This window comes from Physeter macrocephalus, chromosome 5 (genome assembly GCF_002837175.3).
Source record: "Physeter macrocephalus isolate SW-GA chromosome 5, ASM283717v5, whole genome shotgun sequence".
NCBI classification, from domain to species: domain Eukaryota; kingdom Metazoa; phylum Chordata; class Mammalia; order Artiodactyla; family Physeteridae; genus Physeter; species Physeter macrocephalus.
This window is the reverse complement of record NC_041218.1, coordinates 47,116,033-47,130,698: the sequence shown is the minus strand read 5'-3', so window position 1 is coordinate 47,130,698 and position 14,666 is coordinate 47,116,033. Positions and strand designations below refer to the sequence as shown.

Here is a 14,666-nt window from a genome sequence, read left to right as displayed (position 1 = left end):
TCTTAAAATGCAAGTGAAGACCTGAGAGCAGTAGAGGGCCATTCTAGCACTGGCTGACTGTACTGTGCCGCTCCCCACAAGGGCAGTGGTAAACCATAGTTTCTAGATTATTCATTATGGCAACTGCCAGGAGAAAACGTTCTTCATGGCTATGCAGATAAATCTCTACATCTTTCTGAACACTATATGAATTTATGTAGTCAAGTATAATTCATTGATATTTTTCATAGTTAACGGAGATTACTGCAACAATATTAGACTTTTCAGTACTTTGCCACTGAAACTTGATTTGAGTTTTAGTCTGAGCAGATCTCTAAATGTTTAACTTCTTGAGGTTTAGATAGTGGCTCAAATACCCAAGAATAAATTAGAGAATTAGGTGCTAAAATTTGAGATCATTGTTATTCAGCTGATGCAGCAAATTATTTTCTAATTTCTATGGCAGAAAACTATAATCTGCTTTTTCATTTTGTTTCTTACATATGGAGGAACTTCTTTTGTTTTTAGTTTTTTGCTAATCCTACTTGAAATTTCAAATATGGAAATACTGCAGTTAATGGAGTAAGACCATTTTAGTTTTACTTCTGTCAGCTAGCTGGAAATAAGGCTCTTCAGTATTAAGGGATTTGAAGTGTTGACTTGAATACATTGTTAGGGAGTATGTGAAGTCTTACAATTATCAGTTTCTCACATCTGCTTGCTTTGATTCATTCAGAGTGACAAGGTAGAGTACCCATTTTCCTGTCATATTTTGCAGGTGTTAGTGGTCTCTATGATTTTGGGCCAGTTGGATGTGCTTTGAAAAACAATATTATTCAGACCTGGAGGCAGCACTTTATCCAAGAGGAACAGATTCTGGAGATTGATTGCACCATGCTCACCCCTGAGCCAGTTTTGAAGTAAGGTCTCTACTTTGAGGGTTGACATTCTTTAATATGCATACTTAAGTAACTTTTTGATTCAAAAAACTACCCATGTTCATTGTGAAAATCTGGAAAATAAAGAAAAACAAAGAAAATATATACTCATTGCCCACAGGTAGCCATGTTAAAAATGTTGTATTTATCCCTTCTGTCTTTCTAAGTTCATATGCGTTTAGTAGCACAGTGCTTTTTTTCACATAATATAGGTGAACATTATGTCATTAGGTATTGTTCTAAAGTATTTTTAATGACAAAATAGTATTCTCTTTTATGGATGTGCCATAATTTATTAACTAGTGCATGAGTGTCGGCATTTAAGTTGTTTCTGATGTTTGATTACATTGAACATCCCAATAGATGAATTTTTATGTATATCCTGATTATTTCCTTAGTATAAATTCATAGAAGCTCTGGACAAAGGTGTGTATGTATTTTAAATCAAATGCTACTATTTGTATTGATGTTTCAATGCAGAAATTTAGATTATTCCTACCAACATTGCTGAAAGCAGGTCAGGATTTCTTAAATACAAAACTGAAAGAGGAATTCTTACATTTTGTATCTCATCACTTCATTCATTTAATGTTGCCTGTTAAAGAGCTAATTTTCGCTATTTGTATAGTTTAGGCTCTCTCCTAATAATTTCAGCCAATTAAAACAAGTTGAATTCTTGATGATGGATCAGGACAGCCTATTCTTTAGCTACTTGTCCCACTAATAGCTGTACAGAGATAATGCCAGTGTCCAACCAAGTTTCAGTGGCAGAAAACTCTTTCCTTAAGGTTCAGTGTCTATGCTGAGTTATCACAAAGTCTTGGCTAGTCAAATTCCACATGGTTTTGGCCTTTGCTTAGATCAGTAATAATAATGGGATAGGCATGGATTTATTGATTCTGCAAAGTAGCACAGACTTTATGACAATTTGTGGAAAAGTGTAATCTAGTTAGTATTTTTTTTCCTAAGGGGAGGAAGAAGTTGGGGAGAGGGTGGGAATAGATTTGAGGAAGAATTTTCTTTGGTGTACATTTTTATCTACCATGGGATATATCATAATAGATATGGGAGCTTCCATCTTTCAGATATACAGATGTAAACTTTGGATAAATATATAGAAGGGAGATTGTCTTATAAGATAAAGTTTATGTGTTAATTTGTATGAAAATGACTGATTGGCTTGGCATTTATTAACTTAGGACTTCTGGCCATGTAGACAAATTTGCTGACTTCATGGTGAAAGATGTAAAAAATGGAGAGTGTTTTCGTGCTGACCATCTATTGAAAGGTATGGTTCTTCATCTCAGATAAATAACCTTTCAAGTAGGATTGATCAAAACAGAGGGATTAAATTTTTTAAAGATTAAACTTTTCTCTCAAGTTTTTAAATTTTTTCTTGGGACATAACATATAAAGAGTAAAGTGCACAGATCTTAAGTATACAGAACAAGTCCCTTATTGAAAAAAAAAAGTTACATACAGATAATTAGAAGTTCTAAGTCATGGAAAGAATCAAGACAATATCATGACTGTCCCTGTAAAATCAACCATGGGATTCATATAAATTAAGAACATTATCCTTGGGTTCGTTTTTTTACCTGCCCAACACTGAAACTCAAAAGTACATTGTCCTGGGGCTTCCCTGGTGGCACAGTGGTTGAGAGTCCGCCTGCTGATGCAGGGGACATGGGTTCGAGCCCTGGTCTGGGAAGATCCCACATGCCGCGGAGCAACTAGGCCGGTGAGCCACGACTACTGAGCCTGCGCATCTGGAGCTTGTGCTCCATAACAAGAGAGGCCGCGACAGTGAGAGGCCCGCACACCGCGATGAAGAGTGGCCCCCACTTGCCGCAACTGGAGAAAGCCCACGCACAGAAACGAAGACCCAACACAGCCACAAATAAATAAATAAATAATTTTTTTTTTTTTTAAAGTACCTTGTCCTTTTTCCCGTTGATTGAAATTGACATGTACTAACACTGTTGTTCTTATAGCTCATTTACAGAAATTGATGTCTGATAAGAAGTGTTCTGCCGAGAAGAAATCAGAGATGGAAAGTGTCTTGGCCCAGGTGAGTACTTGAGAGATCGCAATAACCCAGGTAGGTGCTGTCTGTCTTTCAGCATTTGATAACTGTTGAATTCCATATTGTGCTGACCTGGTCACAATAGTAAAAAAGGAGAGTTTACCTTCTGTCCCTCATATCATCTCTTTTTGCATTTTTATTTTCTTCTCTGTCTACCTTTTGTGGCTAACCTGTATTTCTGGCAAACTAGCAAGTCAATGTAAATAGGCATGAAATTAGTTCTCTCTCCTCGGAAACCAGTTTTCTGGATTTAATAGCAAAAACCAGGACAGTGTCTAATGATGGATAGCGTTCAGTGTGTAGATTTAGGGCAGATATCTATATGAGCACTGTCTCATCAGCCACTTGATCTGCTTCTGGTTGCACTGTCCCTGACTACATGCTATTCTTTTTAGAACCTGATGGAGCAGGCCCCTGCTTTTCCTGTAGACCTTTAGTTTTATAATTTGTATTGAAGTTGACAAGTTTTAGGAAAGGCATTGAGATCATCTATTCTGATTTTTACCAAGTGCAGAAATACCTTCTATATCAGAAGTAGTTCTTATCCTTTTTTTAGGTCACATACTATGTTAAAAACATAATGAAAACTGCACACCTTTGCCCCAGGAAGTTGAACATGCCTGTATGTGAATGTTTCTGATTTCTCACCTCATCCATCCTTTTAAGCAAAGTACATTTCTCCAGCACCATGTTTGATCATGAGGTCCACCAGGGGTCACCTCTTAAACTTTTTTTACTTCCTTGGATAAAAGAAAACAACAACCAGTGCTGTGTTTATATATTTTTTCTTTACATTGGTATATAAATGAGGCTGAATGTAGGACTCTAACTCTGCTTTTCTCTCATGAGAAGTACTGGATACTTCTCCACTGTTGCCCTAATTTTTTTAAACATGCTGATTTTCCTCTGTGGTATCTAGCTTTCCAACATGAGCTGAGAAATTTTCTCTTTCCTCATTTAAATTGAAAAACCTTTTAATCTGGCTATTGACTCATCTGCCAATTTATTTTGAACCTTGTGAAGTATATTTTATCCCTTGCTTGAAGCTCATTGTTTTAGTGTTGTTACTCATGGTTTAGAAAATCAATTCTTGTTCTTTGATACTGTTATGGCCACACCCTCATTTCTCATTTCCTTCCTTTTCCAAAGGCATGACTTTTATAAGAAAGAAGAAATGAAAAGCACCTCAAATTACCCTTAAATTATTCTGTTTCCCATTAAGAATTTTAGACTTAAGGTTTTGTGTGCATGTGTCTTTGAGTGTCTTTGATCTTAACAGTTTCGTTCATTTCCAAATAAATTGTCAGAAACAGGAAGTAATTAGTTGTTTTGTTAAGTCATAATTTATAGTTTGAGCACTTTCTGTTTCATCTCAGATGCCTGTTCCAGGAGAACAGTTTGGGTTTTGATTTGCCATATTGTATCATTTGTTGACCCTTGAACAACCGTGGGTTTGAACTGTGCAGGTCCACTTACACTCTGCTATTTTTCAGTAGCAAATACTACAGTACTACACGGTTTGTGGTTGGTTGAATCTGCAGATGCAGGGGAACTGCGGTTACAGAGGGCCAGCTATAAGTTTTATGTGTTGTTCAAGGGTCAGTTGTATATAGCTGTCAATTTAATCTTTAGTGAAAAGTTAGGAACCCATGGAAACGGCCTGATACTCAGAAATGGCCTCAATGGATTCCCTGGCCAGAGGCGCATCTGTTGCTTCAGCACATAATGGCATTTTCTGGACCTGTTAGTGCCTGTGACCCCTTGTTAGCTTTATGAAGCATGATAGTTTATCTAAAAGGCATTGAGGGGGCTTCCCTGATGGCGCAGTGGTTAAGAATCCGCCTGGCAATGCAGGGTACACGGGTTTGAGCCCTGTTCTGGGACGATCCCATATGCCGCGGAGCAACTACTGAGGCTGCACTCTAGAGCTCGCGAGCCACAACTACTGAAGCCCACGCACCTAGAGCCCGTGCTCCGCAGCAAGAGAAGCTATCTTAATGAGAAACCTGCCCATTGCAATGAAGAATAGCCCCTGCTCGCCGCAACTAGAGAAAGCTGCCCGCAGCAACAAAGACCCAATGCAGTAAAAAATAAATAATAAACTTTAAAAAAAAATTTTAAAAAATAAAAGGCATTGACGGACCTCCCTGCTGGCGCAGTGGTTGAGAATCCACCTGCCAATGCAGGGGACGTGGGTTCGAGCCCTGGTCTGGTAAGATCCCACATGCTGCAGAGCAACTAAGCCCCGTGTGCCACAACTACTGAGCCTGCTGTCTAGAGCCCACGAGGCACAACTACTGAAGCCCGTGCACCACAACTATTGAAGCCCGCGCTCCTAGAGCCTATGCTCTGCAACAAGAGAAGCCACGGCAATGAGAAGCCCGCGCACCGCAACAAAGAGTAGCTCCCCGCTCGCCGCAACTAGAGAAAGCCTGTGCGCAGCAGTGAAGGCCCAACGCAACCAAAAATAAATAAATAAATAAAAATTTAAAAAAATAAAAGACATTGATTCACCCTCTGTGGTTAGGAAGTGAGGTAGAATCTGTTCTCCCCATTTTACAGATAAGCAAACTGAGGCTCAGAGAGATTAGGTTGGAACTTGATCCTGAATCACACAGCCCATAAGTGGTGGAGTTGGGTGATTTACCCTGGTGTTTCTGACCCCACATGCCATCACTCATTAGTTGATTTATCTAATTATTTTATTTCTATTAGAAGTTTTTTTTTTTAAGTTTTAAATATTCTTTACTATTAGATGGTTTGTCATAGTCATTTGAAGGTTTTGTATTGGAGCTCATATATCATTTTAGATGGTTTGGCATTGATCATCAGTGTACAGGATGTGCAGTGCCCTGGAAAATGCAGAAGTGAATAAGACACAGCTTCTACCTTCAAGGAACTTAATATCTGGTTGGAAAGGAAAGTTACATGCACATTTAATTAATAGGGAAGTGCACCTGGCTCTTAAGTGTACAGAGTAGTAAAATTCAACTGTGAAAACTTATTTATGTGATTCAGATTCTTGCCAACCAGTAAGTATTTTAATTGAACAAGAGGTATTTTACCTTATCTTTCATTATACCATTGTATCTTTCAATGGTACGTGTGTGAATTTTAGGTCGGTCCCAGAAAAATAATCCATTTCTCTGTTGGTAAATGGAAAGAGTATAAACTGTTTATGGGTTTGATGTAAATATCTTGAAGGTTAGGTTAATTCTGATGTTTTTATTTTGGGTGAATTTTAATGATGCATGGGGTTTTATATATAATACTTTATTGTATGCCTTGTTTTTTCTGTCTTTTATACTAATCATTTTCTTGATGTATTCTTTAGCTTGATAACTATGGACAGCAAGAACTGGGGGATCTTTTTGTGAACTATAATGTAAAATCCCCCACTACTGGAAATGATCTTTCCCCTCCAGTGCCTTTTAACTTAATGTTCAAGACCTTCATTGGGCCTGGAGGAAACATGCCTGGGTATGTATCACTTATTGTTTATGTAATTAAGTTATTAAAATTACTTGTAATAAAAGGTAAATATCAATATCAGCCATGAAGGAAAATGTTTGAAAAGTGATTTGTAGAAAGTGTAGACAGATATATAAAGGAGAAATAATGACAGATGTATTCTTAAATTTTATTTCTTCTAATTCTTTCTGAATATAGTTTTTCTTTTTAGTATATATGATGATTATTTTTTGGTCACAAAATAAACACAGAAGTCTGTGATCATCACATCTTGTAGTTACAGCTGCATAGGGCAGGAGAGAGGGTTGAAGAATGATTTTGAAAGACATTGAACTTACTGACGAAGGAGACTTTAGAAACCATTTGTTGTAGATCAGCACTGCCCACTGGAGCTTTCTGCAGTGGTGGAAATATTCTATAATCTGTGCTGTCCAATATAGTGGCCACTAGCCACATGGGGTTGTTGTGTACTTGAAATGGGGCTAGTGCTTCTGAGGAACTGAATTTCTAAATTTATTTAATTTTAAGAATTTAAATTTAAATAGACGTGTAACTAGTGACCTACCATCTTGGACAGGATACGTTTAGCTTGTTGATTCAAGCTAAAGTGTGGTTTTCACAGATAGAGTAAAGAAAACCTGAACAGTTTACAATATGATTCAGAAGAAGAATCTGTATGTCCAGATTCCTTGTCCATTGTTAACAAACTTAGTCAAAGTATTCCATTTCATAGCTTCAGATGTTTTTCTCATGGTCTCATTTTAGGGTAAGAGGATGGGTTTTGCTAGATGAAGCTAGATAGATCATATTTCCTGGAGTAGAAACTAAAGAATAATAAAAATTAATTGTGACAGAATGTATTATTGGAATTATTTTAATAAGACAGTGGGTTGATTTAGGATATTTTGTGGAAAGAGGCCAAGGGTGAACCTTTCATTTTGGCAATACATACAGAGAGTCATAAAATGGGCCATGCCCTCTGACCTGCCTTCCCACTCCTGTGAATTTATCTAAGGAAATAACTCAAAAGGAAAGGAAGCTATACTTATCAAGATTGTATAAATGAAAAGTAGAAATAACCTATTTATCCCATAATTTCAGGATGGTTAAATAAATTATAGTAAAGTAGGTTATTTTAGTAGAACACTCTGCAACTGTTAAATATGAGAAAATTTTACGATTTTTTTTAGAAAATAGAAAAGTATAAAGTATAATTTAGTACATTCTACTTAATAAATATACATATTAACTGTAACTATACTTATATTTGGATAAAAACCACAAAATGAAAAGAGTTGTTGAAGAGAAGAGTGAGACGAGAGTAAAATTTTAATTTTTCTTAACTTTAAAGTTGTTTTCATAAAACGTTTCTTTTGAAGTAGGCTGTTGGGAGTGCTTTCTTGTGTGATGTTTTGCCCAGAATACTGTCTATGAAACTGAGAAGAAAACAATGGCTATCAGGGTGTATTTGAGTGACTGTAACTTTTTAAAATGTGGAGAAATACAGAAGAGGCCTCTGGCTGAAGATATAAAGTACCACAAAGAGTTGATCATTCTGGACTTCTCTATTTCTTTGTGTCTCTGGGTGCAAAGAAGAAAATGATATGAAAAACCCTGAAAATGGCCTGCCATGGTGTGATGATTGTGATGAGTGAGCTCTAATGTTAAATGTCAGCCCATACCGGCTTCTTTTTAGCTCCACGGTTATGCTTTAATATGTAGGTTAACAGCAGAGGTATACTTACTTTATTTTCAAAAGGATCTAAAATTGTCATCTGCCTCCAAAGTAAATGATTAGTCAGGAGAATATCAGAGGTTTTAGAGATATTGTAAGAGAGGTCATGTGTGATTCACTGGAGTGATGAAATTAAATGACATGTCTAACAGTGGTATTGCCATGCCAATCACCTGATAGCTTCTCTATTACCCGTTTGAGAATGTTTGCTACTGAGGAAAATTTCTATTTCTAAAACTTTTTTTTTTTTTTTAGGGCCCATACAGCTTTGTGTAAAGATAGTATATTTAGGACTTTCAGGATTTGTATCTAGAATTTCAGATTTATTGGAAAACATAATTTCCTCCTTTATAACAGACTGATTTGTTTAAATTTCCAGATACTTGAGACCAGAAACTGCACAGGGGATTTTCCTGAATTTCAAACGACTTTTGGAATTCAACCAAGGAAAGTTGCCTTTTGCTGCTGCCCAGATTGGAAATTCTTTCAGAAATGAGATCTCCCCTCGATCTGGACTGATCCGAGTCAGGTATTGCCCATGTTATTCTTCTGGTGAAATTAGTAAATGATTTTGGCATTGAAGTAGAAACAAAAGCTTGCTGTTTTAACAACCTTCTTCCTTCTTACATGATTATATACTTGTTGTTTGTTTGTTACCTCCAAATGTAATCTCTGGGATGATGGACAGTTTTGAGTGACTGAAGTGGACTTGAAGGGAAAGGAAGGAGGGTGAAGAATAGCTGAAGTTTCACATCTGATCCAAAATGATCTTTTCTCCTTGTTCATCTTATGTTTTGAGGATGGCAAGATCTTGATTGTCTGCACCGAGGCATTTTCTGGCAGTGGTGGTATAGATGAGTGTAGGGTGAGGTGGGGAGGAAGTGATGGTTAGGGCAGGAGGGCCATTCTAGGTGTTCAGGGAAGATGGCATTGCTGGTATTGGGGTGAGGGTGTTTCAGCAGCCAGATGATGTTCCTCCAGATATTTGGAGCACCTTTATGACAGTGTCCAGCTAGCAAGCTTACCGCTATCTATGCTAGTTCAGATGCTCTCTTGTCTCTATTCTAATAACCTCCCTTTGTCAGGTGTATCCAGAATGTGCGGGAAGGCATCCTGGCACTTCTGAGTTAACGTTTTTCTTTAGAAACTTATTATGACTTAGCTATTTATGACTTAAGTTTTTTGAGATTTCTATACATTTTCTTACTGATATCATTTCTTAAGGTAATAAATTCGATATAAAAATGGGATATATAGGTAAACTTAACTTTCTTAGACTCCAAAAGTATTTTCCACAGCCCCAGTGGCCCACCCATTTCCTCTCTTCTTTTCTTACTTGCTGTAATTACAGGCGTCAGTCATAGCATATCCCAGCCTGTGACTCGACATCCGAGCACCTGCCTAATCTTGTTAGTCCCCATGACACCCTCTGAGGAAATGCTCCTATGTTCTCACCAGACTGTATCTTTAGGCCTATAGTCCCTTCAGCTGAATGGTCTAGAAAAGGGAGACTTCATGAGGAAGGAGCTTGCACAACCTAGAGAAATGGAGTGGGGAGGACCCTCCTGGACCTTGCTGCAGAGAGAAGAGATAGTCCTAAACTTTAACTAGGTGTTGTAACAATGAAAAACTTGTCAGACTTAAATCTGTTTTATTTCTCAATGTCTGGGTTTCTTCGTATCTTTTCTCGTCTTGCTTCTGGGCTTCCCCTCTGCCCCAGTAGTGTCTGCATGCATGCTTTCAGAATACTGAGGAAGCTGTGTGAGACTGAGCTTGTCTAAAGCCACTGTTTTGGAGACGATTTACATCAAGTAGAGTAGCTGTTGGATGATTATAAAGGACCGTGAAGTAAGGCAAAACCTGGGGCCTGTGGAATAAGAAGTGGTAAATAGGAAACCCAGCTCAGAACAGAGGAGCCCTCCCAGGAGTTAACTGGGGAAAGTCTCTTGGGGCTTCCTGACATTTTATTCCTTGGTCACTTTCAGTTCAAAGTGTTCCATCTGGATTTTGGTTGGTTTTGTCATGTGCCTCTGCAAGATCCTGGCTAGAAATCCACTTATCCTTCCACGAGTCAGTATCCCCATGGCTTTTGTTTCATGGTAGGGCTAGGACTTGTTTGTTTAGTGTTTCTTCTTGACATAGAGTTATCAGGTGGTAAGTCTTTGTATAGCTATGATTCCTTTGGTTTAGGTTGGGAGCATTGGATTGTTCATCTGAAATTTTTTTTAATTAAATTTTATTTTGATTGGCTGGCTCTGTCTTCTAGTCCTGTGTCTATTTTATGTCTCCAGAGTTCCAGGTAGAGTCTCTGAATGCAAAGACAACAGACAGCTGATACAATCAGTATTAGTGTTGATTTCTATCACCTGTCTTTGAGCTGGGATTATTTGACAGAACAGATGGAAAGACTTTGGCAGCAGATTATTTGGGGATTCTGGACAAGGTCCTTTTTTTTTTTTTTAATAAATAAATTTATTTATTTTTGGTTGCATTGGGTCTTCGTTGCTGCGCAGGCTTTCTCTAGTTGCGGCGAGTGGAGGCTACTCTTCCTTGCCGTGCGCGGGCCTCCCACCGCGGTGGCTTCTCTTGTTGCAGAGCTTGGACTCCAGGCACGCAGGCTGCAGTAGTCGTGGCACGCGGGCTCTAGAGCGCAGGCTCAGTAGTTGTTGCGCACGGGCTCCGTGGCATGTGGGATCTTCCCAGACCAGGGCCCGAACCTGTGTCCCCTGCATTGGCAGGTTGACTCTTAACCACAGCACCACCAGAGAAGTTCCCAAGGTCCTTATTTTGATCTGCCCTTCATTTTAGATATTCTGTTGCTGTCATCCCACCTGGAAGCTGTGTGAGGACAGACATCATACTTCTCTCTCTCATATTTCTATGCACACAGAGGATGTTTGATAGCTGTTGAAAGATAAGACATAGGTGCTGCTGGACCAAATAAGGGATACCCTTAAAAAATAAAACTGAAAAAAAATATCAAAGCTCTTTCGCAATGCATTTCATGTATTTTTAGCAACCATTTAAGCAATTTTTCATTACTTCTAAAACATCTGAGATAATCATGAAAGTGCACTAGTAAATTGTGTGTGTGTTTCAAAGAAGAGAGATTTGATTTTGACTCCTAAAATTAACTTAAAACTCTTTTCCACCCAGTAGCTACTAAATTGCCATTCAGGGAAATCTCTTTGGGAAACCATTACTATGTGCCTACTTATTTCATCATTATGCAGTTAGCCTGATGTTAGCTTTTTCAATTCATGCCTCATGTCCTCTGCCTTGAATAACACTTTATTTGAGAAGCTGCTACTCTAAAGACACCAGCTGTATGGTGCCATTATCTGTCATTTACTTGTTCAGAACAAGAAAAAGGAAGAAATCACACTGTTATAAAAGCTAAAGAACAATTTCAATTCACTTTTAATTTCGCATTCTATGAAACGTAAATATCAGGAGCTTCATTTAGTGTACATCTATAAAGACTTGCTAATGCTTTAAGGAAAATCATTTTATTTGGAAGCCATTATTCAGTATCTCATTTTTTGTGTGTGTCTGATGTTTTCTCAGGTTTTCCTAACTTTAAAAAACTGTATCAATCTGTTCTCTAAAAACTATTTTCCATACCATTCTGTATCATTGTAGAATGCAGTTGAAAATAATGGCTTTTGTTTATTGTTTTTTATAGTGAAGTGTGCAACTTTTATCCCTTATATTTTGGCTTTCAGAGAATTCACAATGGCAGAAATTGAGCACTTTGTAGATCCCAGTGAGAAAGACCATCCCAAGTTTCAGAATGTGGCAGACCTCCACCTGTATTTGTATTCAGCGAAAGCCCAGGTCAGTGGACAGTCTGCTCGGAAAATGCGCCTAGGAGATGCTGTTGAACAGGTAAGACTCCATAGGTAACTTAATTTACATTATACCTATTCCAGGTTTTCGGCACTTAGCAAATTCTGTGTACTGGATGACAAAATATTTTATTTTGGCAGGCATTTTATTTTGATACAGTATGTGTTTTTTGTTGTTGTTTTGTTTTTTTGGTTTTTTGTTTGTTTGTTTGTCGGGGTAGGCGGGCCTCTCACTGCTGTGGCCTCTCCCGTTGCGGAGCACAGGCTCCGGATGCACAGGCTCAGCGGCCATGGCTCACGGGCCCAGCCGCTCCGCGGCATGTGGGATCTTCCCGGACTGGGGCACGAACCCACGTCCCCTGCATTGGCAGGCGGATTCTCAACCACTGTGCCACCAGGGAAGCCCCAGTATGTGTTTTTATACAGTATTTTTTACACACTATTATTATAGTGGGAGGAAATTACTTGAACACGCCACTGTGTGGACCATTGGGGCTAACATGAAAAATATGTTTAGCAGAGCACTTGGAAAAAAGTTCTTGGTTTGTACTGTGCCCCATCAATCTGACTTTTAACAGTGTATACTACTTTTGGGGAGACATTTTGACTCACAGAAAGCAAGCCCTCTGGATTTTAAACTCTTCCGCATTGCCCATAGCAATTGGGGTAAGGCCTTGCATGTGATAGAATTTCTCTAATTATTTGCTTGGAGAAATAAGTGAGTGAAAACATTCCAACAGTAGCTGCTGCCTAATAGTGGAATGAATTGCCCTGGGAACAATGAGCTTCCTGTCTGAAAATATTCAAGTAGAGGCTGAGTGATAACTTGTCAGTTGTTTTGCAGAAAAGAGCCCTGCAGGGACTAGGAGATGGGGCTAGATGATTTCTAAGATCCTTCTGTACAAAAAATATAAGATTACATATACTATATGGGATTCACAAATTTCAGTGGATAAGAGTACATTAAAATCCCTTCAACATGTCTTATGACTTTTGCTAATTCAGAAGGAATATATTTACGATTCCTTAGGATCATTATTATGAATGTCATTTTTAGCACTGTAGATTTAGAAGGTATGAGGTATTAGGATGAATTTTTGCTGACCCGGTGAGTATGGTAGAAAGATTTTGATGACGCCATTATTATCTGCTTGTTTTCTTGACAGTTAAACCTTTTGAAAATAGCCAATATCACATTTTGGGTATTTAAGATTGTTCTGAAAGCTGGATAAATTAGCTTACCTTGTGTTTCAAAAATTTTTCAGTAGATGATGAATAACTCAATGGAAAATGGTACCTTGGCCTTCAAAAGCATTAATGTTTGTGTTTTTGTTCATTCCTCTGTGCTTGCTTGCATGCTGCTTGCCTATTTATCTACTTATTTGTTTATTCATTTATTTTTAGGGCGTGATTAACAACTCAGTATTAGGCTATTTCATTGGCCGCATCTACCTCTACCTCGTGAAGGTTGGTGTATCTCCAGATAAGCTCCGCTTCCGACAGCACATGGAGAATGAGATGGCCCATTATGCCTGTGACTGTTGGGATGCTGAATCCAAAACATCCTATGTAAGTAGAATGCAATGGTTTTTACCACGTGATTTTCACATTGTTAACCTAGAAGCATGGATATCAAAGTTGCCTTTTGTGTGCTTCATGACAGAGTGGAACAAAAAGAAAAAAAAAGATCTCTTCCTGAGCTAAATGGAAAAAGTAGTTTCCCCCCTGCGCTCTCATAAGTGGGGGGCTACTCTTGTGTCCCAGAAGCCCTTTGTAGACTTGGATGGCTTTTACAGAGAGAGTAAGAGTGAGAGAGAGCGAGAGAAGGCTACTGATGGGGCAGTGCCGGTGTGTCCTTTCCTGGGTGGGCAGTGTGATTGGTAATATCCCTGAGTGCAGCTAAGATGGGGTGGCCTTCTTCCTGACAAGGACCCCAGCAAACATTGGAAGTGGTGGTGAGGCTCTTAGTTTAGAGTTACTTGGTAGATTTGGGGGATAGACTAGTAGATTCTGATCTCTTGTTTAGGAGCTACCTTTTCTCAAATTCTGTATATTTAATAATAATTCAGAGAAGACCTCCAGGTTACCTCTTCGCTGTTCCTTCCCACCCCCAACCCTCAAACATGAACATTAGTGCTGAAGCTTAGGATTGAAAGGCATTTGGATATAGGAGATGCTTCCTGCATTGGTGGCAGTGGGAACAGGGTGGCATCCAAAACAAGGGGGCCAAGAGCCTTCTGGAGTCTCCCTCATTTGGTGCTAGGGAGGCTTCTCACCCATATGGAGACTTTAGCCCAGGAGTCCGTGGTTCCCACATGTCCTTGGTTTCACTTTTTACTTTTTAAAGTGACTTTCTTTTAATGGATACATTTTTTTTTAATTAAAAATAAAAGTCATGGGCTTCCCGGGTGGCGCATTGGTTGAGAGTCCGCCTGCCGATGCAGGAGACACGGGTTGGTGCCCTGGTCCGGGAAGATCCCACATGCCGTGGAGCGGCTAGGCCCGTGAGCCATGGCCGCTGAGCCTGCGCGTCTGGAGCCTGTGCTCCGCAACGGGAAAGGCCACAACAGTGAGAGGCCCGCGTACCGCAAAAAAAAAAAAAAAAGTCA

General features: G+C 38.9%; 1 protein-coding gene across 1 annotated transcript in view; it reads left to right on the top strand.

Moving 5' to 3' along the window:
• Nucleotides 1-14,666, top strand: part of GARS1 (glycyl-tRNA synthetase 1) — a 43,870-nt gene that overhangs the window by 8,592 nt on the left and 20,612 nt on the right. Inside the window, exons 4-10 of the mRNA XM_055084934.1 lie at nt 758-899; nt 2,117-2,205; nt 2,912-2,988; nt 6,338-6,483; nt 8,589-8,738; nt 11,935-12,097; nt 13,462-13,626. Of these exons, the coding sequence (XP_054940909.1) occupies nt 758-899; nt 2,117-2,205; nt 2,912-2,988; nt 6,338-6,483; nt 8,589-8,738; nt 11,935-12,097; nt 13,462-13,626 (932 nt within the window). The remainder of the gene's footprint in view (nt 1-757; nt 900-2,116; nt 2,206-2,911; nt 2,989-6,337; nt 6,484-8,588; nt 8,739-11,934; nt 12,098-13,461; nt 13,627-14,666) is intronic.